General features: G+C 47.7%; 1 protein-coding gene across 10 annotated transcripts in view; it reads left to right on the forward strand.

Moving 5' to 3' along the window:
* The window catches only part of stim1b (stromal interaction molecule 1b), a 129880-nt gene that overhangs the window by 60998 nt on the left and 41770 nt on the right, over positions 1-27112 (forward strand). For all 10 annotated transcript variants that reach the window (XM_067985562.1, XM_067985566.1, XM_067985564.1 and 7 more), the window contains exons 3-5: positions 12788-12902; positions 14015-14126; positions 23723-23838. In XM_067985562.1, coding sequence (XP_067841663.1) covers positions 12788-12902; positions 14015-14126; positions 23723-23838 — 343 coding nt within the window. The remainder of the gene's footprint in view (positions 1-12787; positions 12903-14014; positions 14127-23722; positions 23839-27112) is intronic.

Genomic DNA, 27112 nt, shown 5'->3' on the forward strand with positions numbered 1-27112 from the left:
AATTAGTCCCACTCCCCCCACCCCCATGAACCTGCATATTTTTCCTTTACACGTATTTTCCATTTCCCTTTTGAAAATTACTATTGAATCTCCTTTCAGGCAGCGCATTCCAGATCATAACAACTCGCTGCGTAAAAAAAATTCTCCTCATCTTCCCCTCTGGTTCTTTTGCCAATTACCTTAAATCTGTGTCCTCTGGTTACCGACCCTCCTGCCCAGTGGAAACAGTAGTTTCTTGTCAACAAATGGGATTCAGGGTTATTAAAGATGCACCAAGCGAATACCGTGTGTAGGTGGGCTAGATGGGCCGAAGGTCTTGTGACTGAAACTGTTCCAATCACTACAATCGGCCTTGGAGCCCCATCAGCCAGGGTCCCTTTCCAGTGAGCCCTGGGGAAAGTGATGTTGGGCAAGGTCAAAATCAGGCTTGGCTGCAGTGTTTCTACTGGTGGAATAACTGGCTGACACCGTCCAGGCTCACCCATGAAGACTGGGCTCTTGGATGCTGTACAAAAGAGTGTCTCAGGAACTGCACCCCAGCATGAACTGGTGCCTCCAGTGGGGGAGCAAAGAATATTTGGGGGGAAGTGGAGGGGGGTGGGGGAATGATTGTCATCAAAATCAGATCACATTTTTCTAAACGATGAGCAAAAAAAACCTTGTAGCGGTCTCATTGGCTGGATCAATTTCCTCCTGCTTCCCACCCACCCCCATTAAAAACCCCTTGGAAATGATAACCTCCTTCCTGTGGGTCTGGAGATTGTCCTTATCGCACGCCAGCCCCGAACACCACCTGATGGAGCCGCGTGAAGCTCCGAGAGCTTCAGGAACGGGGGTGGGGGGGGGGATCATTCAGCCACTTGAGGCTGTTCTGCCATTCAATTAGATCTCGGCTGATCTGTATCTTAACGCCCTTGGTTCTGTAACCCTTAATACCCTCATTCAACAAAAATCTATCAATCTCAGTTTTGAAATTTTCAATTTTCCCCCAGCCTCAACAGCTTTTTGGGGGAGAGAGTTCCAGATTCCCACTCCCCTTTGTGTGAAGAAGTGCTTCCTGACATCACCCCTGAACGGCCTGGCTCTAATTTTAAGGTTCTGCCCCCTTGTTCTTGACTCCCTCCACCAGAGGAAATAGTTTCTCTCTATCGACCCTATCAAATCCTTTAATCATCTTAAACACCCCAATTAGATCACTCCTTAATCTTCTAAACTCGAGGGAATACAAGCCCAGTCTCTGCAACCTGTCCTCATAATTTAACCCTTTAGTGGGAGCAGATTTAGAAGATGATACTGTCATCTAACTTGCATCCCTGGGGATTGGCTGTCCCTCATGAGTAAATTTCATGATTAAAAGGGTAATGTTCTTTATTTTAAAAGTTTTTAAATGATTTAATCTACTGATACTCCTTTGTTGAAATCGGACATTAGTTTTTATTTTGAAAAGTGGTTGGACTGTTGCAAACCTCACTTGCTCAGCTCTCGCTGCAGTTGGGCTAGTTACTGACCCGATCGCAGGTGGGAACGTGCGGTCACATTGAAGGGGCAGGATTACTTGTCTCTCGCAACAATTTGAGTCCAGGTGTAACTGTGCGTAGTGTTCTGCTGTTTCAAGGAAATGTAGTTTTAGAATGGCAAGAGCTAGGACCCTGTTTTTAGGGACAGGGGCTGGTGGGGGTGAGACATTGTTTGGGAATGGGGGTCTCGGAGTAGATGGATAACTTTCTTACCGTCACTCCTGCGTAGACCAGAAACGAGTGCCGGGACTGTCAGTGCCGGGAGGCATTCAGCATTTTATTCCACCCTTGTTACAGAATCTCCACGTACTCTCAGTTTAATCTCTGCAGCCAAAGACTAAGTGAAACGTGTGTTCTGTCCAAAAAATGCAAACTGGATTAATCGGCTGGCAATGTGCTGTCTATTCTGTGATATCTCGCCGACTGTAACGCACTGAAATAGAAACAGAAAACGCTGGAAATAAAAACCGGGTCCATCCGCAGCTTCAAAGAGAAAAGAGCAGATCAGCTTGGCTCAGTTGGTAGCACTCCCATCTCTAGCTTGGAAGGTTGTGGATTTGGGTCCCGTTCCAGAGACTTGAGCACATAATCCAGGCTGACACTGGAGCAGCACTGAGGTGTGCCTTCTTTTGGATTAGACGTTAAACCAAGTGTCTACCTGTTTAGCTGGATGCAAGCTATCCCAGGGCACTTTTTTGAAGAGGAGCAGGGAGTTCTCCTGGTGTCATAGCCAACATTCATCCCTCACTAAAACATTATCTGGTCACTTATCTCATTTACTGTTTGTGGGATCTTGCTGTGCGCGAATTGGCTCCCGCGTTTGCCGAAACTATATCAGTGACTATATTTCAATAACGATTCTTTGGCCACGATTCTTTGGCTGTGAGACACTTTGGAACATCCCGAGGACATAAAAGGTGCTCTTTAAGTGCAAGTTCTTTGCACATTTCAGATGGAAACCTCAGTTGGGACTTGTTAATTTGTCTTTCCTCTTACAGATGCTGACTGGCCTCCTGTGCTTCGAGCATTTTGTGATTTGATTTCACATTTATAGAATCTGCACTAGAATAGAATCATAGAAAGGTCACAGCATGGAAGGAGGCCGTTCGGCCCATCGAGTCCGCGCCGGCTCTATGCAAGAGCAATCCAGCTAGTCCCACTCCCCCGCCCTATCCCTGCAAATATTTTCCTTTCAAGCACTTATCCAGTTCCCTTTTGAAGGCCATGATTGAATCTGCCTCCACCACCCCCTCGGGCAGTGCATTCCAGATCCTAAACACTCGCTGTGTAAAAAAGATTTTCCTCATGTCACCTTTGGTTCTTTTGCCAGTCACCTTAAATCTATGTCCTCTGGTTCTTGATCCTTCTGCCAAAGGGAACAATTTCTCTCCATCTACTCTGTTTAGACCTTTCATGATTTTGAATACCTCTATCAAATCTCCTCTCAACCTTCTCTGTTCCAAGAACAACCCCAGCTTCTCCAGTCTGTTCACGTAACTAAAGTCCCTCATCCCTGGAATCATTCTAGTAAATCTCTTCTGCACCCTCTCTAAGGCCTTTACATCTTTCCTAAAGTGCGGTGCCCGGAACTGGACACAATGCTCCAGTTGTGGCCGAACCAGTGTTTTATAAAGGTTCATCATGACTTCCTTGCTTTTCTACTCTATTCCTCTATTTATGAAGCCCTGGATCCAATATGCTTTTTTAACCGCTTTCAGAACCTGTCCTGCCACCTTCAACGACCTGCTCACACCAGGTCTCTCTGTTCCTGCTCCCCCTTTAGAATTGTGCCCTCTAGTTTATATTGCCTCTCCTCATTCTTCCTACCGAAATGTATCACTTCGCATTTTTCTGCATTAAATTTCATCTGTCACGTGTCTGCCCATTCCACCAGCCTGTCTATATCCTGTCGAGGTCTATCACTATCCTCCTCACTGTTCACTACACTTCCATGTATTGTGTCATCTGCACATTTTGAAATTGTGCCCTGTACACCCAAGTCCAAGTCATTAATACATATCAAGAAAAGCAGTGGTCCCAGCACTGACCCCTGGGGAACCCCACTGTACACCTCCCTCCAGTCTGAAAAACAACCCTTCACCACTACTCTCTGTTTCCTGTCCCTTAGCCTATTCTGTATCCATGCTGCCACTGCCCCCTTTTATTCCATGGGTTTCAATCTTGATGATAAGCCTACAATGCGGCACTTTATCAAACGCCTTTTGAAAGTCCATATACACCACGTCAACCGCACTGCCCTCTTCTACCCTCTCTGTTACCTCATCAAAAAATTCAATCAAGTTAGTTAAACATGATTTGCCTTTAACAAATCGGTGCTGGCTTTCCCTAATCAGTCCGCACTTATCCAAGTGATTGTTAATTCTGTCCCGGATTATCATTTCTAAAAGTTTCCCCACCACCAAGGTTAAACTGACTGGTCTATAGTTACTAGGTTTATCCTTGCACCCTTTTTTGAACAAGTGTGTAACATTTGCAATTCTCCAATCCTCTGGCACCACCCCCATATCTAAGGATGTTTGGAAGATTATGGCCAGTACCTCCACAATTTCCACCCTTACTCCCTCAGCAGCCTAGGGTGCATCCCATCCGGACCGGGTGACTTATCTACTTTAAGTACAGCTAGCCTTTCTAGCTCCTCTTAATCAATTTTTAGCCCATCCAGTATCCCAACTACATCTTCCTTTACAGTGACTTTGCCAGCATCTTCCTTGGTAAAGACAGATGCAAAGTACTCATTTAGTACCTCAGCCATGCCCTCTGCCTCCACGAGTAGATCTCCTTTTTGGTCCCTAATCGGCCCCACCCCTCCTTACATCCCGTTTACTATTTACATGCCTGTAGAAGACTCTTGGATTCTCTTTTATGTTGGCCGCCAGTCTATTCTCATACTTTCTGTTTGCCCCTCTTATTTCCTTTTTCACTTCCCCTCTGAACTTTCTATATTCTGCCTGGTTCTCACTTGTATTATCAACCTGACATCTGTCATATGGCCCTTTTTTCTGCTTCATCCTACTCTCTATCTCTTTTGTCATCTAGGGAGCTCTGGCTTTGGTTGTCCTACCTTTTCTCCCTCGTGGGAATGTACCCAGACTGTACCCGAACCATCTCCTTTTTAAAGGCCGCCCACTGTTCAATTACAGTTTTGCCTGCCAATCTTTGATTCCAATTTACCCGGGCCAGATCTGTTCTCATCCCACTGAAATTGACCCCCCTCCAATTGAGTATTTTTACTTTAGAGTGGTCCGTGTCCTTTTCCATAGCTATTCTAAACCTTATGATACTATGATCGCTGTGATACATTTTAAAAAAAAATCTCGATTGCACCAAAATTTCAGCGATCTCTCTCTCTCTCTCTCTCTCTCTCTCGCTCTCTTGCCTCCCCTGCTCCCTCTCCCTGCCTCGCTCGCTCCCTCTCTCTTTCTTAGTCCCACAGTATATATTTTTTGACCAGAAATTGAGGCGCTGTAGTGGACGGTCACCCTGTGCTTGTGCTCTGACCAGGCAGTGCAGGGAGTGCTTGCTGTCTTGGACAGCCTGTGCTGATTGCCCCCAGATACCGTAAACAGCAGCTGCTGAAAGGGTTTGATGTTGCTGCAATTGTGATTCAGCAGAACCTTTCATCTTGTGACAGCTCAACAATGACATGCAGCCTTGTGAAACAGCACTTTTATCCTCCATTACAAACCGGGTTGCTCCTTGCTGCCACTTTCAGGTGCAGGATAATTCTAAAAGGAATTCTGTTACTAGGTGCTTAGCAAGAGGTAGTGATCTATTCTCTCCTGCTTAGCAACCAGTCAGACCAATCTGTGAAATTTTATGGATTGGGTTGGCTTGGCTTCTCATTGCAGTGAAGTTTAATTTTGGTGTGCTGTATAATGTCCCTTCTCTGAGAGGTTAGATTGAGAGAGGGAGAGGGAGAGGAAGAAGGTAGGGGGGGTGGGGGAGAGGGAGAGAAGGTAGGGGGGGGGGAGAGGGAGAGAAGGTAGGGGGGGGGGGGAGAGGGAGAGAAGGTAGGGGGGGGGGGAGAGGGAGAGTAGGTAGCGGGGGGGAGAGGGAGAGTAGGTAGCGGGGGGGAGGGGGAGAGTAGGTAGCGGGGGGGAGAGGGAGAGAAGGTAGAGGGGAGAGGGAGGAGAGAGGGAGAGAATCATAGAATAATAGAAAGGTTACAGCACGGAAGGAGGCCATTTGGCCCATCAAGTCCGGGCCGGCTCTATGCAAGAGCAATCCAGTTAGTCCCACACCCCTCCCGATCCCCGTAACCCTGTAAATTTTTTCCTTTCAAGCACTTATCCAGTTCCCTTTTGAAGGCCATGATTGAATCTGCTTCCACCACCCCCTCGGGCAGTGCATTGCAGATCCTAACCACTCGCTGTGTAAAAAAGATTTTCCTCATGTCACCTTTGGTTCTTTTGCCAATCACCTTAAATCTATGTCCTCTGGTCTTGACCCTTCGCCAATGGGAACGGCTTCTCTCCATTTACTCTGTTTAGACCCTTCATGATTTTGAATACCTCTATCAAATCTCCTCGCAATCATCTCTGTTCCAAAGAGAACAACCCCAGCTTCTCCAGTTCTGTCCACTTAACTAAAGTCCCTCATCCCTGGAATCATTCTAGTAAATCTCTTCTGCACCCTCTCTAAGGCCTTCACATCTTTCCTGAAGTGCAGTGCCCAGTTGTGTCCGAACCAGTGTTTTATAAAGGTTCATCATGACTTCCATACTTTTGTACTCTATGACTCTATTTATAAAGCTCAGGATCCCGTATGCTTTTTTAACCGTTTTCTCAACCTGTCCTGCCACCTTCAACGACGTGTTCACATATACCCCCAGGTCTCTCTGTTCCTGCTCCCCCTTTAGAATTGTGCCCTCTAGTTTATATTGCCTCTCCTCGTTCTTCCTACTGAAATGTATCACTTCGCATTTTTCTGTGTTAAATTTCATCTGCCACGTGTCTGCCCATTCCACCAGCCTGTCTATATCCTCTTGAAGTCTATCACTATCCTCCTCACTGTTCACTACACTTCCAAGTTTTGTGTCATCTGCAAATTTTGAAATTGTGCCCTATACTCCCAAGTCCAAGTCATTAATATATATCAAGAAAAGCAGTGGTCCCAGCACCGACCCCTGGGGAACACCACTGTACACCTCCCTCCAGTCCAAAAAACAACCATTCACCACCACTCTCTGTTTCCTGTCCCTGAGCCAATTCTGTATCAATGTTGCCACTGCCCCCTTTATTCCATGGGCCACAATCTTGATGATAAGCCTACCATGCGGCACTTTATCAAATGCCTTTTGAAAGTCCATATACACAACGTCAACCGCACTGCCCTCTTCTACCCTCTCTGTTACCTCATCAAAAAACTCAATCAAGTTAGTTAAACACAATTTGCCTTTAACAAATCCATGCTGGCTTTCCTTAATCAATCCACACTCATCCAAGTGACTTAATTCTGTCCCGGATTATCATTTCTAAAAGTTCCCCACCACCAAGATTAAACTGACAGGCCAATAGTTGCTGGGTTTATCCTTACACTCTTTTTTGAACAAGGGTGTAACATTTGCAATTCTCCAGTCCTCTGGCACCACCCTGTATCTAAGGATGTTTGGAAGATTATGGCCAGTACCTCTGCAATTTCCACCCTTACTTCCCTCAGCAACCTAGGATGCGTCCCATCCGGACCGGGTGACTTATCTACTTTAAGTACAGCCAGCCTTTCAAGTACCTCTTCGTTATCAATTTTTAGCCCTTCCAGTATCTCAACTATATCTTCCTTTGCAGTGACTTTGCCAGCATCTTCTTCCTTGGTAAAGACAGATGCAAAGTACTCATTTAGTACCTCGGCCATCCCCTCTGCCTCCATGCCTTGATGGTCCCTAATCGGCCCCACCCCTCCTCTTACAACCTGTTTAATGTTTACATACTTGTAGAAGACTTTTGGATTCCCTTTTATATTGGCCGCCAGTCTATTCCCATACTCTCTCTTCGCTCCTCTTATTTCCTTTTTCACTCACCCTCTAAACTTTCTGTATTCTGCCTGGTTCTCACTTGTGTTATCAACCCGACATCTGTCATACACCCCCTTTTTTCCATTTCATCTTACTCACTAAGAGAAAGAAAGAGTTGGGGGGGAGGGGGGAAGAGAGAGAGAGCGCGCGGGGAGGGAGGGAGCACGCAGGGAGGAAGGGAGCGCGCGGGGAGGGAGGGAGGGAGAGAGAGGTGGGGTTTTGAGCACAATTTTGGGAATGCTCAATATGCCCCAAGTTTTGTAACTTTTATAAAAAAAAACAGAAATGCTTGTACCTTATCGCATCCCTCAAGGCACATCACGTACAATAATTACATTGAAGTGTGGTGACTGTTAAGTAGCGAAATATGGCGGTCATTTTGCGAGGCTCCACAAAGAGCAGTGAGTGGCCAATGAATACGTTCTTGGTTGAGGAAGGAATGTCGGCCAAGAGAACTCCCTGAGCCACCAGAACAGACCCTTGGTTTAAGGTCTTGACCGAAGGAGGGCGCCTCTGACGATGCTGCACTCCCCCCTCTCTGGGGCATCGAACCAAATCAGTGATTTTCAAACTGAATTACAACTATTGTGGGGGAAGGTGGCTCCTGAAATGATACAAACCCTCTCAGGAACCTTAGCCTTACACAAAGAGAGAGAGTAATATCTGCCCAAAGGAGAGCAGTGCTGTCATTGCACAAATGTTTTTATTATATATATATATATATATATATATATGTATAGCAACAGAAATACAGATTTAAGATAATTGGCAAACAATACAGGGGGGGTAGTGAGGAGAAACATTTTTACACAACAAATTGTTGCGATCTGTAATGCGCTGCCTGAAAGGGCGGTGGAAGCAGATCCAACAGTAACTTTCAAAGGGGAATGAGATAAATACTTAAAAAGGAGAAAATTGCAGGGCTATGGGGAAAGAGCAGGGGAGTAGGATTAATTGGATAGCTCTTTCTCTTACGTAGTAAAACGTCCCAAGGCGCTTCACAGGAGCGATTATCAGATAACATTTGACACCGAGCCACATAAGGAGATATTAGGACAGGTGACCAAAATCTTAGTCAAAGAGGAGGAGCGCAGAGATCTCGGAGGGTTGTAGGGCTGGAGGCAGTTACAGAGATAGGGAGGGGCGAGGCCTTGGAGGGATTTAAAAACAAGGATGAGAATTTTAAAATCAAGGAGTTGCCGGACCGGGTGCCAATGTAGGTCAGCGAGCACAGTGGGTGATGGGAGAACGGGACTTGGTGCGAGTTAGGATACAGGCAGCAGAGTTTTAAATGAGCTTAAGTGCAAGGTGGGAGGCCAGCCAGGAGAGCATTGGAATAGTCGAGTCTAGAGGTAACAGAACCATGGATGTTACAATGCAACTGGGAATAAAGATGGCCACAGCCTGTGTTGTGCAGTCGGACAGAGCCTGGTTATTTACTGAAGGAAGGTTGTGAATACCAAATAATCCCTGCCTCCTCCCCTTGGATTCTCATGGCAAGAGGCCAGAATGCAGTTACTGTGGGAACCCAGTCAACAAAAGATAGAGCGCTGAGTCCTGCAGCATTCAGTCAGAGTGCCATTCTGCCAAGCTTTCACCCCTACCCTGGATCAGAGCACCTACCTTGCCAGCTCCAACTAACCTTTACAGAAACATGCAGAGAAAAGAACTGTAGTCTGCCTCAAAAATGGTCACCCATTTGTAAAATGTTAGTCTTTGTCTTCGAACCCTGCCTTCCTCAACTCCTGTGTTTGGTTCCTCCCTTCCCCTCTCACTCCTGTGTTGGTACCAATTCCTGCTCCAGTCCTCTACTGTATGACTCAGCACTTCTAGTGCACTGGGGATGACTTCCCCCCGCACCCAACACACCCACCCACCCACCCACCCACCCACCACCACCACCTCTGTGACCCCCTTTTCCTCTGAACCCTTCTGAATGCCTTAAACTGCAGCTTCTAATAGGATGGTTTGCACCTGAGCAGGCCGGACCTGTGCTGCTTGAATTTCAGCAGAGCAAAATGGTGAGATGAGAAATTCTCATATTCAGCACTGGTGGGGACAGGTCTGTCACCGTATAACACTGGGGTACAGTACTGGTGGGTACAGGTCTGTCACCGTATAACACTGGGGTACAGTACTGGTGGGTACAGGTCTGTCACTGTATAACACTGGGGTACAGTACTGGTGGGTACAGGTCTGTCACTGTATAACACTGGGGTACAGTACTGGTGGGTACAGGTCTGTCACTGTATAACACTGGGGTACAGTACTGGTGGGTACAGGTCTGTCACTGTATAACGGGTACAGTACTGGTGGGTACAGGTCTGTCATTGTATAACACTGGGGTACAGTACTGGTGGGTACAGGTCTGTCACTATAACACTGGGGTATAGTACTGGTGGGTACAGGTCTGTCACTGTATAACACTGGGGTACAGTACTGGTGGGTACAGGTCTGTCACTGTATAACACTGGGGTACAGTACTGGTGGGTCCAGGCCTATCACTGTATACCACTGGAACAGTACTGGTGGGTACAGTCTGTCACTATAGCACTGGAACAATACTGGTGGGTCCAGATCTGTCACTGTATAATGGATACATTACTGGTGGGTACAGGTCTGTCACTGTATAGCACGGGTACAGTACTGGTGGGTACAGGTCTGTCACTGTATAACACTGGGGTACAGTACTGGTGGGTACAGGTCTGTCACTAACTGGTATGGTACTGGTGGGTACAGGTCTGTCACTGTATAGCACGGGTACAGTACAGGTGGGTACAGGTCTGTCACTGTATAGCACGGGTACAGTACAGGTGGGTACAGGTCTGTCACTGTATAGCACGGGTACAGTACTGGTGGGTACAGGTCTGTCACTGTATAGCACGGGTACAGTACTAGTGGGTCTGTCACTGTATAACAGAAGTCGTCAGTCGCCATTTCAGGTCCACTGGAATCAAGTCTGTCACTGAAGAGGGCAATGTTGAGAAAATTTTGAGGAGAAGAATTAAGACCATTGAACATGATGCGTATCGGAACATTGAAGCTTAATGGCTTAAATGAGATTTTTCCTATAACTTACTGGTTCCAATACATTAAATAAATCTGGCAACAATGCAGATTCTAGGTGTATTGAAGCATTGTTCCTGTAGGAAATCTAACTCCTCTGTTTACAATGAGTTTTGACCCTGAGTGGTGACCTAATGTTCAGCACACGAGGCCAGATAGGAACAGCACAAACACAAGTCATTGAATATTGAGTCGTGCTGTTCTGTGTTGCGATGAGTTCATGGTCACAACCTGTCTCGTCCCTCTCTGTTTTATTGACACGACTATCATTGTTGACTCTCCGAGCTTCCTCCCCTCCTCCCTCTTTCACTAACTCCTCACTTCCTCTGGTGTCAGGAAGAGTGAGCAGAGAAGACAGGAGAAATTTCTTTACAGAGAGTTGTTGGAATGCTTTATCACAGGGAGTAGTTGAGGCAGAGACCACTGCATCTTTTAAGGGAAGAGTAGTTGAACATTTGAAGCACGGGGAGAGTGAGATTAGTTTTCGATTGCTCTATCAAAGAGCCAGCTCAGATCCAATGGGCTGGTCGGCCTCCTCCTGTGCTGTAAATGTCAGTGGTTCCTCTGTAGATCCAAAAGCCCTGTCCCACCCCCTCTTCCCCTCCTGCTGCATCCTCACTGTTCAAATCTTTTCTAACTCATTGTTTGCCCAGATCTCCAGCCCTTGAACACCTTCAGATGTCCCTTCCCCCTACAGGCTTTTAAAATTTGCCATCACCGATTCACCTCATCTTCTCTCCCACTCCCCTGGCCCTTCAACAACAACTACTTGCATTTATATAGCGCCTTTAATGTAGTAAAAGGTCCCAAGGCCCTTCACAGTAACGTTATCAAATAAAATTTGAAATTGAGTCACATAAGGAGATATTAGGACGGGTGAAAGAGGTAGGTTTTAAGGAGGTCATAAAAGCGGAAAGAGAGGTGGAGAGGTTTAGGGAGGGAATTCCAGAATTTAGGGCCTAGGCAGCTGATGGCATGGCCGCCAATGGTGGAGCGATTAAAATCAGGGATGGACAAGAGGCCAGAATTGGAGGAGTTCAGAGATCTGGGAGGGTTGTAGGGCTGGAGGAGGTTACAGAGATAGGGAGGTGCGAGGCCATGGAGGGATTTGAAAACAAGGATGAGAATTTTAAAATTGAGGTGTTCTCGGATCGGGAGCCGATGTAGGTCAGCGAGCACAGGGGGTGATGGGTGAGCGGGACTTGGTGCGAGTTAGGATACGGGCAGCAGAGTTTTGGATGAGCTCAAGGTTACGGAGGGTGGAAGATGGGAGGCCGGCCAGGAGAGCATTGGAATTGTCCAGTCTGGAGGTAACACAGGAATGGATGAGGGTTTCAGCAGTAGATGAGCTGAGGCAGGGGCAGAGACGGGCGATGTTACAGAGGTGGAAGTAGGCGGTCATGGTGATGGAGTGGATATGGGGGTCAGAAGCTCATCTCAGGGTCAAATAGGTTACTTAATATTTTTAAAAAGTTGGTACGATTCCTAAGAATTGGCTTTGTTGTCAGTGATTTCCCATCTGTTTCTCTGTATAGGACTAGTTACATTGTGATGTTCTTGGTATTATCAATTGTTTTAAACTTCATCTCTCTCATGTTTCAGATATATGCGCCCTGCCATAGGGCTTTTCAAGTAACTGCCATCCAGTGTTTTTATGGCCTTGATGGATAATGACTGGGAACTCTGGCGGATGGTACATCTTCCCAGCCCTGGGGGGAATCGAGATCCTTTGTAGTCCCCTAACTGCTGTCTAGGCTGAGGTCAGACGAACTCCCAACAGACTGGGAATCGATCCTAGGCCTGTTGCCCTGTCTGATTTGGTGCCACGTAAGACAGAGTCTTTTACCAATGGGCCATTGGGGGAAAAGAGACTGTAGAAACTTCAGTTCCACTTTTGACCATATATTCATCCCAGCTAACTTCAAAGGAATTGATGAGCGTAGCATTAACTGCTTTTACTGGGAGCCTGTTCCCCGTACTTGCTACTCTGTATGGGAGGGAGGTCAGTCACCCAGGAGCCTGGGTGTAGGGGTACTTATTTTTGATAGTATGGGGGCATGGGTGCTGTAATTAAGCGTTAATCTGACTCAAATATGCAGGGCAGAAAACCAAGGCATACCACTGCCTGTACCCCTGTTAATCAATAATGGGACTGTTACTCCTTTTCCTGTAGTTCTTGCGAGAGGACCTGAACTACCAAGATGCAGCAGCGAAACACAGCACGTTCCACGGGGGAGATAAACTGATCAGTGTGGAGGACCTGTGGAAATCGTGGAAAAGCTCCGAAGGTAAATACAGGCACACACTGCTGGAGAAGTTTGCCTCCTGGGCTTTGTTGATATTCAGTCACTCTATTATACATTCCTACAACAGTTATAGTGTATGCAGAGCTCCCTCCACATCACTGCGTTGTGTACTTCCTGGGATAGGGACATACAATCCTCTATATGACTGTCTCAAACATTCCCAGGTCAGGTACATCTACATTATCACAGTGCACACTGGCGCATCTACATTATCACAGTGTACACTGGCGCATCTACATTATCACAGTGCACACTGGCGCATCTACATTATCACAGTGCACACTGGCGCATCTACATTATCACAGTGCACACTGGCGCATCTACATTATCACAGTGCACACTGGCGCATCTACATTATCACAGTGCACACTGGCGCATCTACATTATCACAGTGCACACTGGCGCATCTACATTATCACAGTGCACACTGGCGCATCTACATTATCACAGTGCACACTGGCGCATCTACATTATCAAATTGAGCACTCCTGTGATCGGGTGTCTGTGGCTGTGCACCACAATGCTTGGCTCCCGTACTGGGAGCTCTTTATAAACTCTCATATTGCTTGATGTTTCAGTCCTGCTTCCCCTCAGTTTTATTGAAACGACCAAGTCACCTGATTCTCCAACTCCAGCATGTACATCAAGGAAACTGCACGTCGAGTGAGCTTGCTCTTTACTGTGACTTATCTCTTACCCCCCCACCCCCCCCCCACCTCCCTGGTAGAGTGTGCTGCTTCCACGAATCCGTGGAGTGAGTAAGGTTTAATCCCCTCTCGTTCATTCACCTCTGGGACCTCACAGACTGTGGCGCAAGTTTTCAGTCTGCGATTTTACTCCTGGTCCCTTTAATGGCGGTTGTGCGTAGAAGTAGGATATCACGGCCTGCAAATGCAAGTGTCCATCTTGGACGGGGTTTAATACCGTCAATCCGTCCTGTCACTGCAGCAGTGCGAGCAGCGTCTGTGCGTGGCCGTGCAGGTTAAATGCTGAAATGTTAGTGGGAGTTACCTGAGGTGTCGGGGTTCCCCTGCTTCCTTCTGTGCAGCTCCTTTGTGAGCAGCTAATCATGTCTTCCTGTTTCCCTCACGCAGTGTATAACTGGACAGGAGAGGAGGTGATTGAGTGGCTCATCAACTACGTGGAGTTACCGCAGTACGAAGAGCACTTCAGAAAACTACACATAAATGGACACGACATGCCAAGGTTTGTAACTCTCACCCGCCCCCGCCCCTCCCCCCAACAACCAGGGTCAGGTACCCCCTCCTCCTCCACCTCCCCTTCCCCCTCCCACTGCGGGTGAGGTACACCCCCAGCGGGAAAGGAACTCATTAGAAGGAGCAAAGAGGAAGTTAGCTTTGTTTCTCACTCGGGGTTATTACAACTTGGAACACTTTCTCACAAGTGGGATTGAGGCATCCGTCACATCATTTACGAGGGGCTTGCACTGTGGTTTGAAAAGGCTGAATATGGGGAAAGGGCGAGGAAATGGGAAATGTTGAAGAGTTGGAATCCGCTGGAACAGGCACGATGGGCCGAATGGCCTCTTTCTGTGCTGCAGATTCCACAATTCTAGGAGGAAACACTAAAACATTAACACAGAGGCCACGATCATCACTTAAATAAATTCTGTGCCTATGTTTTATTCCTTAATCCAGCAAGTGCCTTTATGTGAAATGGGCAGACACATGGCAGATGAAATTTAACAGAGAAGTGTGAAGTGATGCATTTTGGTAGGAAGAATGAGGAGAGGCAATATAAACTAAATGGTACAATTTTAATCAGGGTGCAGGAAGAGAGAGACCTTGGGATGCACATACACAAATCTTTGAAGGTGGCAGGACAAGTATTAATAGAGGCATAGAGTACAAAAGCAAGGAATTTATGCTAAACCTTTGTAAGTCACTGGTTAGGCCTCAACTGGAGTATTGTGGCCAATTCTGGGCACCACACTTTAGGAAGGATGTCAAGGCCGTAGAGAAGGGTGCAGAAGAGATTTACTACGGGATTGAGGGACTTCAGTTATGTGGAGAGACTGGAGAAGCTGGGATTGTTCTCCTTAGAGCAGAGACGGTTAAGGGAAGATTTAATAGAGGTGTTCAAATCATGAAGGGTTTTGATAGAGTAAATAAGGAGAAACTGTTTCCAGTGGCAGGAGGGTCGGTAACCAGAGGACACAGATTTAAGGTAATTGGCAAAAGAACCAGAGGGGGAGATGAGGAGAAGTTTTTTTACGCAGCGAGTTGTTATGATCTGGAATGCGCTGCCTGAAAGGGCGGTGGAAGCAGATTCAATAATAACTTTCAAAAGGGAATTGGATAAATACTTGAAGGGGAGAAAATTGCAGGACTCTGGGGAAGGAGCAGGGGAGTGGGACTAATTGGATAGATCTTTCAAAGATCCAGCACAGGCACAATGGGCCGAATGGCCTCCTATGCTGTATGATTTTATGATCACCAAAAAAACAGAGCAACTGGTCATTGATCTCAGCACTATTTATACACAGGAACAGAGGGTTTTTAGAATGCAGACTGCTTTGCCATAAGTGCCTCTTGAGGCAGAGGTTAGAACATCATTTAAAACAAAATTGGATAGGTATTTAAAAGGGAATAATCTTGCTGCTGTGCTTACATAATCATTGCACTTCAAAGTAATTCATTGTATGTGAAGTGCTTTTAAGGCATGAGAGACACAATAAGATGCTATGTAAGTGGAAAGCTGCCTTGAAAGTAAAGAAAGACTTAGAATCATAGAATCTTGCAGCACAGGAGGAGGCCATTCAGCCTGTTGTGCCTGTGCCGGCTCTTTGAAAGAGCTGTCCAATTAGTCCCATAACCCTGCAAAATTTTCCTCTTCAAGTACATGTCCAATTGGCTTTTGAAAGTTCCTCTGGAATCTGCTTCCACTGCCCTTTCAGGTCGTGGTTTCCAGATCTTAACAACCCTCGGAGTCAAAAAAATGTCTCCTCATTTCCCCTCTGGTTCTTTTGCCAATTATTTTAAATCTGTGTCCTCTGGTTACCGACCCACTTGCAGGGAAACAGTTTCTCACTATTTGCTCTATCAAAACCCCTCATAATCTTGAACACCTCTATTAAATCACCCCTTAATCTTCTCTGTTCTAAGGAGAACAGTCCCAGTTTCTCCAATCTTTCCACATAACCGAAGTCCCTCATCCCTGGTATCATTCTAGTAAATCTCCTCTGCACCCTCTTTGAGGCCCTGACATCCTTCCTAAAGTGCGGTGCCCAGAATTGGACACAATACTCCAGCTGGGGCCTTACCAGCGTTTTTTTTAAAGATTTAGCATGACTTCCTCGCTTTTGTATTCTATGCCCCTGTATCCAAAGCCAAGTATCCATACGCTTTCTTAACTGCCTTATCAACTTGCCCTGCCACCTTCAAAGATTTGTGAATATGCCCCCCCAGGTCCCTCTGCTCTTGCACCCCCTCAAAATAGTACTATTTAGATTATACTGCATCTCCATGTTGTTCCTCCCAAGGTGCATCACTTCACAATTATCGGCATTAAATTGCATCTGCCATGTGTCTGCCCATTTGTTTACAGAGCAACTTTCACGACCTCAGGATGTCCCAAAGCACTTTACAGCCAATGAAGTAGATTTTGAAGTGTAGTCACTGTTGTAATGCGGCTAATTTGCGCACAGCAAGGTCCCACAAACAGCATCTTTCATCCACCTGAGGGGGCAGACAGGGCCTTGGTTTAACGTCTCATCCGAAAGACGGCACCTCCGACAGTGCAGCACTCCCTCAGTACTGCACTGAGTGTCAGCCTAGATTTTGTGCTCAAGTCTCTGGAGCGGGACTTGAACCCACAATCTCCTGACTCCAAGATGAGAGTGCTATCCACTGAGCCATGGCTGACACCTTTAGTCTGTCTTGAGGGACGGAGCTTTGAGCGAGGGGGGCTTGCTGGGATGATATCGCTGTTAGGTACTCAGTATTGAAATCCTGGAGATCTAAAAGCCAGCTCTTTGGGGAGACGGGAATGGGGACTGCATGGGAGGTCCAGAGCTGGGTGGGATGTCTCATACCAAGCCATTGCCTTTCTGGGGCTGTAGTCATGCAGTAACAGCAGGACATTCGAACAATAAATGTGTGATTTCCTCTACAGCAAATCTCAGTTATTGGCTGAAGGGGAAGTTATATTTGCTTTGGATGGAAGTTTCCACACACACACACACACACACACACACACACACACACACACTGTGCATGTGCCCGTGTGTGTGTCTCGTTGTCTGTTGCTTCAGGGAACCTGCAGCAGTTAAAGGTCATGCTGACGGGTCACTCTGACTGGCCTCCCCGCCGGTAGCACTCTGTGAGGAAGAGTCACTTGCGCTTGCTGCTTAACGCCCCACTGCAACCTACTCACAGGTGACGCACTTGCTGTTTTCTTACCCAAAGCACGGATCAGGCAATCGGTCTTTCTTTGTTCTGCATCTCTTTTATTTTGATTTAAATACAGAGCTAGCTAGAGTTTTCTGAAGTAAGGCGGGGGAGTTGCTATCTGATTTTTTTTGTTAAATTAATTTTATATCTTGCTTGGCAGAGATGTGGGTGGCGGCTGGTTGAAAGACTAAGTTAATAGCATCTCCCCACACGCACTCGAGAACACGTGGGAGATCACAAGTACAGAATGGGGGAGTTCCTCTCACTGTTTTTAATAAAAGTGAATCATTGTGGGCACAGCTCCCTCAATATCTTATTTCTGTGCCGAACAGAATATGTATTGACTTACATAGGTTGGTTTATCGGTTTACTCAAGTGTCAACTCAAAAAAGACTTAAAGAAAAAACTTGCATTTATATAGCACCTTTCACGACCTCAGGGCGTCCCAAAGTGCTTTACAGCCAATGAAGTGTAGTCACTGTTGTAATGTGGAAACGTGGCAGCCAATTTGCACTGCAAGGTCCCACGAACAGCAATGTGATAATGATCAGGTAATCCATTTTAGGTGTTGTTTGAGGGATAAACATTAGCCAGGGCACCGGGAAGAGCTCCCCTGCTCTTCTTTGAAATAGTGCCATGGGATCTTTTGAGTCCATCTGAGAGGGCAGACAGGGCCTTGATTTAACTTCTCATCCGAAAGACGGCACCACAGACAGTGACGAGCACAATGCAAATTCTGGATGTTTGGCCAAGCATCAGCATTCTTATCTCCACACTTGGGTAAACATCTAGAATTTGGAATTCCCTTGACAGTGCTCAAAGCACACTCTACTTATCTCAGCACATGACTAGAAGTGACAGCTTCATCCATGCAAGTGGGGTGGGGCGTGGGAGAGACAATCGCCAAAGGAAGATTCATCCGTGAAATGCGTTTGTCATGTGATGGGCCCCGTATATGGATGTGGTTTGCACTAGATTCCTCAGTACTTTCATCCATCAGCTGCAATCGTACCTTGTTTCTTTCCCATCTTGGGGAAAGTTGATTTTTTTTTTTTGTTATCTGTTTGTTCTTTTTGGAGCTGTTCTTTCAATATCTTAGACTGGGAATTAACTTGTGAAAGTTTTGGAGTTTAACTTGTGCCCTCCTGAGATTTCCTGAGTGACTGTGTGTGAGCACCAGATTCTTGGTTGTTGGGAGCTCATGTGATTGGCTCTCAGATTGTTTCCTGGCATGCCACAAATCCACAGGGACCAAATTCTCTCCCTGGCAACAGTCTTGGCTCTTTGTTTTTAGTTGATTTTGGAATATGGGCGATCTTTGCAAGGCTGCCCACCTTTGGTTGCACTGAGGGCCTTAAGAATTGACCTTGTAGCTTGGGACTGGAGTCAAGTAGTCCAGACTGGGTGAAGGCAGCAGGTTGTCTTCCCGAAGGACGTTAGTGAACCAGTTGGGACTTTACAACAATCCGGCAGCTTTCATGGTCATTTTCCTGGTGCCAAACCACAAATTACCAAAATTATTGAATTCAGTTTCACAACTTGCCCTGGTGGGATTTGAACTCACAACTACTGGGTTACTGGTCTAGTACTAGAACCACGGCACTACTGCACCCTGGACACCAGACCAGCTTTGGCTTTGTCTGAAGCTCCTTTGCTTTCAAGTCGAGTTGCTGGAGACTGGCGTGCCTTCCTGACCATTGGGTAGGCTTACCCGTATATTCAGAAAAGGAGAGGGACAAGTGGGAGCTGAGTCAGCTGAAGGGTTCCGGGCCGCAGCACTCCTGACTCATCTCACCTATTCTTATTTGGACTCGAGTTAACTGGGCTTTCTGGTGTCAGTCAAAACTCTCTAATAAACCTGCTGGATGAGCCTGTAGGTTTTCATTTGGCTTCACCAATGAGGATTGCAAAGAAAACCATTTGGGAGGATTTGTGTAAAATAGCCTCAAAACCAAATAGGCTTTCCAAGGCTAGGTGTCAGCGCTGGCTCAGTGGGCAGCACTCTCTCCTCTGAGTCAGAAAGTTATGGGTTCAAGCCCCACTCCGGAGACTTGAGCACAAAATCCAGGCTGACAGCTTAATGCAGTACTGAGGGAGTGCTGCACCGTCGAAGGCGCCGTCTTTTGGATGACACATCAAACCGAGGCCCCGTCTGCCTCTAAGATGGACGTAAAAGTTCCTACAGCACTATTCGAAGGGCAGGGGAGTTCTCCCCGGTGTCCTGGCCAATATTTATCCCTCAACCAACATCACTAAAAACAGATTATCTGGTCATTTATCTCAATGCTGTTTGTGGGATCTTGCAGTGCACAAATTGGCTGCCACATTTCCTACATTACAACAGTGACTACACTTCAGAAGTACTTCATTGGCTGTAAAGCACTTTGGGACATCCTGGGATCTTTTACTGCCATGATACTCAATCATGACCTGGGATATTTATATAGCATCATATAACATCAGCGTCTTGAACCTGCTTAGTTTAAATTGCTTTGATCGTAGGCATACACAACACCGTAAACAGCAGTGAGAATTAAACACAAAATACTTGGAGTTGATTTACAGTCAGTCTGAGAGGATGGCCCTCAGTCCCTGCTCGGTCTGAGAGGGTGGTCCTCGATCACTGCTCGGTCTGAGAATGGTCCTCAGTCCCTGCTCGGTCTGAGAGGATGGCCCACAGTCCCTGCTCGGTCTGAGAGGGTGGTCCTCGATCACTGCTCGGTCTGAGAATGGTCCTCAGTCCCTGCTCGGTCTGAGAGGGTGGTCCTCGATCACTGCTCGGTCTGAGAATGGTCCTCAGTCCCTGCTCGGTCTGAGGGGGTGGTCCTCGATCGCTGCTCGGTCTCAGAGGATGGCCCTCAGTCCCTGCTCGGTCTGAGAGGGTGGTCCTCGATCACTGCTCGGTCTGAGAATGGCCCACAGGCCCTGCTCGATCTGAGAGGGTGGTCCTCGATCGCTGCTCGGTCTCAGAGGATGGCCCTCAGTCCCTGCTCGGTCTGAGAGGGTGGTCCTCGATCACTGCTCGGTCTGAGAATGGTCCTCAGTCCCTGCTCGGTCTGAGAGGGTGGTCCTCGATCACTGCTCGGTCTGAGAATGGTCCTCAGTCCCTGCTCGGTCTGAGAGGGTGGTCCTCGATCACTGCTCGGTCTGAGAATGGTCCTCAGTCCCTGCTCGGTCTGAGAGGGTGGTCCTCGATCACTGCTCGGTCTGAGAATGGTCCTCAGTCCCTGCTCGATCTGAGAGGGTGGTCCTCGATCACTGCTCGGTCTGAGAGGATGGCCCACAGTCCCTGCTCGATCGGAGAGGGTGGTCCTCGATCGCTGCTCGGTCTCAGAGGATGGCCCACAGTCCCTGCTCGATCTGAGAGGGTGGTCCTCGATCGCTGCTCGGTCTCAGAGGATGGCCCTCAGTCCCTGCTCGGTCTGAGAGGGTGGTCCTCGATCGCTGCTCGGTCTCAGAGGATGGCCCACAGTCCCTGCTCGGTCTGAGAGGGTGGTCCTCGATCGCCGCTCGGTCGGAGAGGGTGGTCCTCGATCGCCGCTCGGTCTGAGGGGGTGGTCCTCGATCGCCGCTCGGTCTGAGGGGGTGGTCCTCGATCGCCGCTCGGTCTGAGGGGGTGGTCCTCGCTCGCCGCTCGGTCTGAGGGGTTGGTCCTCGCTCGCCGCTCGGTCTGAGGGGGTGGTCCTCGCTCGCCGCTCGGTCTGAGAGAGGTCACTGTCTATCAGAGTAACTCTGAGCACCGCTCAGTCCGGGCGTCGTGTCCTTCGGTCCGTGCTTGGTCTGTGAGGGTGGTCCCTGGCCTGTGAGAACACTCAGCCCCCCCCGACCCCTCCAAAAGCCTCCTGAAAACCCACCTCTTTGACCATGTCTTCAGTTACCATGCCTAACTCTTCAAATGTCGTTCTGTGCCCATTTTTGCCTCTGTGAAGTACTTGGGGACATTTACTGCATTGAAAGGGATTGTAAAAATGCGATTTGGTGTTTAGATTTGGACAGTGGGGGGATTGAAGATGGAGGGGTATTCTTACAACAACAGGAAGATGCAACTCCGAGCATTCCCAGCTCTGAAATGGCAGAAGGATGAATGCAGGATGGTAATTGGGTCGATACAGCCTTTGCTATTGTGTATTTAGGTCCTTATTTCAGAATTAGATCCAAGGAGACGGCTCTAAATCATTGTGATATATATCAATGATTTAGACTGAAATGTAGGGGGCTTGATCAAGAAGTTTGCAGTTGATACAAAAATTGGCCGTGTGGTTGATAGTGAGGAGGAAAGCTGTAGACTGCAGGAAGATATCAATGGACTGGTCAGGTGGGCAGAAAAGTGGCAAATGGAATTCAATCCAGAGAAGTGTGAGGTAATGCATTTGGGGAGGGCAAACAAGGCAAGGGAATACACAATAAATGGGGGGATACTGAGAGGTGTAGAGGAACAGAGGGACCTTGGAGTGCATGTCCACAGATCCCTGAAGGTAGCAGGACAGGTAGATAAGGTGGTTAAGAAGGCATATGGGATACTTTCCTTTATTAGCTGAGGCATAGAATATAAGAGCAGGAAGGTTATATTAGAACTGTATAAAACACTGGTTAGGCCACAACTTGAGTACTGTGTACAGTTCTGGTCACCACATTACAGAAAGGATGTGATTGCACCAGAGAGGGTACAGAGGAGATTTACGAGGATGTTGCCAGGACTGGAGAATTTTAGCTATGAGGAAAGATTGGATAGGCTGGGGTTGTTCTCTTTGGAACAGAGGAGGCTGAGGGGAGATTTAATTGAGGTGAATAAAATTATGAGGGGCCGAGATAGAGTGGATAGGAAGGACCTATTTCCCTTAGCAGAGGGGTCAGTGACCAGGGGGCATAGATTTAAAGTGATCGGTAGAAGAATTAGAGGGGAGTTGAGGAGAATTTTTTTTTACCCAGAGGGTGATGGGGGTCTGGAACTCACTGCCTGAGAGGGTGGTAGAGGCAGAAACCCTTATCATGTTTAAAAGGTACTTGGATGTGCACCTGAAGTGCTGTAACCGACAGGGCTACGGACCAAGAGCTGGAAAGTGGGATTCGGCTGGGTCGCTCTTTTTCAGCTGGCACGGACACGATGGGCCGAATGGCCTCCTTCTGTGCTGTAAATTTCTTTGATTCTTTTCATCTCTCGTACTCCCCACAATTATACCTTTGCTCGCTGCCGAATCAGGATTCACTTTTTATTTCCTTTACCGAGTCTGTATTCATTACGTTTAGTGACACTTTGATTAAGATATGAGTTACTGAGCTTTGTGTGGTCGCTGGGCTTTCTACACAACTAGGCATTGTCTGTACGCTCAGACACTGAGCTTAAAACACCCTCATTGCTTGTAATTCTGAACAGACTCACGACCAGTCCTTTAATTTCAGCTGTGCAATTACAACTACATTAATCACCATCATCTGCTTCCTAATTCTCAGCCTATTCATTATCCAATTTCCTACCTCCTTCAAAAGCTTTCGTTTCAGTCTCGAGTCTCATTAATGGAGAGTGTTGGGTTTGGCCCCATGTTTTGGAAAGGGGGAGAGGGGAGTAGAAAAGCTTATATGGAATTTGTGCATAGGATGGGGAGATGCTGTAAGATTTGGTGTTTAATTCTGAGCTCTAAATGACATAGAGTCAGGGTTACATAAAAATGACATAGCTCTGATGGTGTTAACATGTCCTGGAGCACATTTTGTGTAGTTGCTGCCTGATGGGAAGGTGTTCACAGGGCCCTGGGTTGCACAGTGGGTTAGTATATTATCCTTCTACCTCTGGGACCTGGCTTTGACTCCATTGATTGATGGTGAACGTTCCCTGTGTTTACCTCTGAGGGTCCCAAATGAAATGACTTTGCCAATGTCAGTCCAGTTCATGATCGTGGGCCAATAGCACAAAACTGGCCTAATTTGGCCAGACAAGTGACTGGAAATAAAAAGCTGGTATCAGTAAAAATGACCATGGGGCTGTCGGATTGTTGTAAAAACCCAACGAGTTCACTAATGTCCTTTAGGGAAGGGAACCTGCCGTCCTTCCCCGGTCTGGGCCTACACGTGACTCCAGTCCCACACCCAACGTGGTTGACTCTGAAGTGGCCGAGCAAATCACTCTGTTGTATCAAATCGCTACCCAGTGGTTCAAGAAGGCGGCCCCCTCAGGGCAACTAGGGATGGGCAATAAATGCCGGTCTTGCCAGTGATGCCCACATCCTGAGAATGAATCATTTTTTTAAAAGTCTCTTGGTGATAAACACCAAAATCTAACAATAAAGCTTTTCAAGTTAAAGGATAAATTAAATAATTTTGGGCCTCAATCCCTCCACCCCCCCGTCCTCCTCCTCCTTGGCTCTGATCTTTACCTTGTGTTTGATTTCCTAGATTGGCTGTGAATAACCTCACTCTGGCGTGCTCCCTGCTGAAAGTGAATGACCGCAGCCATCGACAGAAGCTACAGCTCAAGGCCCTCGACACTGTGCTCTTTGGGCCGCCTCTACGTAAGTTACAGGGTCAGAGTCTCGCATTTACCTCCCTGCTGATGTGCCCCCTCGAGCCATAAACCTTTCACATGTCAATTATTCAAAAGGTATTCAAAAGGTATTCAAAATTATGAGGGGTTTTGATGGAGTAAATAAGGAGAAACTGTTTCCAGTGGCGGGAGGGTCGGTAACCAGAGGACACAGATTTAAGGTAATTGGCAAAAAAACCAGAGGGGGGATGAGGAGAAGTTTTTTTACACAGCGAGTTGTTCTGATCTGGAATGCGCTGTCTGAAAGGGCGGTGGAAGCAGATTCAATAATAACTTTCAAAAGGGAATCGGATAAATACTCGAAGGGGAAAAATTTGCGGGGCTATGGGGGAAAGGGCAGGGGAGTGGGACTAATTGGAGAGCTCTTTCAGAGCCGGCACAAGCACAATGGGCTGAATGGCCTCCTCCTGTGCTGTATGATTCTATGATTCCATTCCTTTAGTGTGCGTACGAGAGGGGAGGGTGTGAATAACCACGGGGGAACCATTGCTGCTCGTGTATCATGTAGCTATAATGATGTAGGTCAGGGAGGGGGCAACTATCCTAAAATTTCTCGAACCGTAAACATTTATTAATTCTGTCCTTTGATTGCCCTCTACACCACACACTCGTGCCCCCTCTCTCCCGCCCCCCCCTCTCTCCCGGCCCCCCCTCTCTCCCGGCCCCCCTCTCTTTGGAAGGAGAGGACTAACTGCAGACTCTGATTTTATCGCCAGTGCCTCTCTGCTACAGGATGTTTCAGTGCCCCTTGTCCATGCATAGTCGGTGAGCACGGTTACTGTAGGTCCTGTCCTGCCCTGTCCCAACATAACTGCTTAGGAGTTCACAGAGTGGCTGCTGATGTGAAGTAGGAGACCAGGGCTTCTGCCAACTTATTTCCTGTTGCAAGAAGGTACAGGTGAGATGCTTGGTGTAACAGTTCCTTTTTTCTTATTCGTTCATGGGATGTGGGCATCGCTGGCAAGGCCAGTATTTATTGCCCATCCCTAATTGCCCTTGAGAAGGTGGTGGTGAGCCGCCTTCTTGAACCGCTGCAGTCCGTGTGGTGAAGGTTCTCCCACAGTGCTGTTAGGAAGGGAGTTCCAGGATTTTGATCCAGCGAAGATGAAGGAACGGCGATATATTTCCAAATCGGGATGGTGTGTGACTTGGAGGGGAACGTGCAGGTGGTGTTGTTCCCATGTGCCTGCTGCCCTTGTCCTTCTAGGTGGTAGAGGTCGAGGGTTTGGAAGATGCTGTCGAAGAAGCCTTGGCAAGTTGCTGCAGTGCATCCTGTGGATGGTACACACTGCAGCCATGGTGCGCCGGTGGTGAAGGGAGTGAATGTTTAGGGTGGTGGATGGGGTGCCAATCAAGCAGGCAACTTTGTCCTGGATGGTATTGAGCTTCTTGAGTGTTGTTGGAGCTGCACTCATCCAGGCAAGTGGAGAGTATTCCATCACACTCCTGACTTGTGCCTTGTAGATGGCAGACAGGCTTTGGGGAGTCAGGAGGCGAGTCACTCGCCACAGAATACTCAGCCTCTGACCTGCTCTTGTAGCCACAGTATTTATGTAGGGCAGCACCAAGACTCCACTCGATGTTTGCCTGCAGAGTTGCGGTTGTCTAGCGGGCTCAACAGTGTGGGAGAATGGCAGATGTGAGCCCGTGTCCTACTGTTTTGTGGAGCTGACTGCTCGATGGCCTTTTAATTTTCTTTTTGGGGCTTCCCAATTAGAATTCAGCTATGATCGGCTTTAATCTGAGGGTAGCATTTGACTCAACGTAGCACAAGATGAATGAGTGGATTGAAGGTGTACAAGGTAACAGGAAGCACTTCAGAGCCACCGTAGGTTCATAACGAAGCTCAGTGTTCTCGGATGGTAAAGAATAGAAATCATTGGGCCATGTGGTAGAGAACGCAACCCACAAACCAAAGTCATTCATCTCCTCGGTGAGACCACATGCAGGGTGATGTTACGGAGGTGGAGGTAGGCAGGCTTGGTGAGTTGTGAACGGTCTGGTTCAGCCTCAGACGGTGGCCGGGGAGAGGGATGGAGTCGGTGGCCTAGGGAACGGAGTTTGTGGCGGGGACTGAAGACAATGGCTTCGGCCTTCCCAATATTTAGTTGGAGGAAATTTCTGCTCATCCAGTACTGGATGTCGGATAAGCAGTGTGACAAATCAGAGACAGTGTAGGGGTTGAGAGGGGTGGTGGTGAGGTAGAGCTGGGTGTCGTCAGTGTACATGTGGAATCTGATATTGTATTTTCAGATGATGTCGCCGAGGGGCGATGAGAAATAGGAGGAGGCCGAGGTTAGATCCTTGGAGGCTCCAGAGGTAACGGTGCGGGAGTGGGAAGAGAAGACATTGCAGGTGACTCTCTGGCTACAACTGGATAGATAAGAATGGAGCCAGGCGGGGGCAGTCCCAACACAACTGGACGACGGAGGAGAGGCATTGGAGGAGGATGGTGTGGTCAATCGTGTGAAAGGCTGCAGACAGGCTGAGAAGGATGAGGAGGGATGGTTTACCATGGACACAGTCACATAGGATGTCATTTGTGACTTTGATAAGAGCCGTTTCAGTTCTGTGGAAAGGGCGGGCACCTGATTGGAGGGATTCAAACATGGAATTGCGGGAAAGATGGGCACGGATTTGGGAGGCGACAACACATTTGAGGCCTTCGGAGAGGAAAGTGAGGTTGGAGATGGGGCGGTAGTTTGCAAGGACAGAGGAGTCAAGGGTGTTTTTTTTTGAGGAGGTGGGTGATGATGGCAGATTTGAAGGGGAGGGGGACAGTACCTGAGGAGAAGGAACTGTTAACAATATCAGCTAATATGGGGACTAGGAAGGGAAGTTGGGTGGCCATTACTTTGGTGGGAATAGGGTTGAGGGAGCAGGAGGTGGGTCTCATGGTCAAGGTGAGCTTGGAGAGGGCATGAGGGGAGATAGGAGAGAAACTAGAGAAAGATGTGAGTTCAGGGTTAGAGCAGGGGGGATCCTTAGGGGAAGTTTGGCTCGGTGGGGGAGAAAATGGTGGGGATCTTCCTACAGCATGGTTAGGGTGTTGGGACAGATCTCCCCACTGTGTGTGGGCAGTGTGATAGGATGGATGGTATGTTGACCTTTATTGTAAGGGGGTTGGAGTATAAGAATAAGGAGGTCTTGCTGCAATTATATAGGGCTCTGATGAGACCACACCTGGAGTACTGTGCACAGTTTTGGTCTCCTTATCTAAGGAAGGATATACTTTCCTTAGA

This window comes from Heptranchias perlo, chromosome 6 (assembly GCF_035084215.1).
Source record: "Heptranchias perlo isolate sHepPer1 chromosome 6, sHepPer1.hap1, whole genome shotgun sequence".
In the NCBI taxonomy this organism is placed as follows: Eukaryota; Metazoa; Chordata; class Chondrichthyes; order Hexanchiformes; family Hexanchidae; genus Heptranchias; species Heptranchias perlo.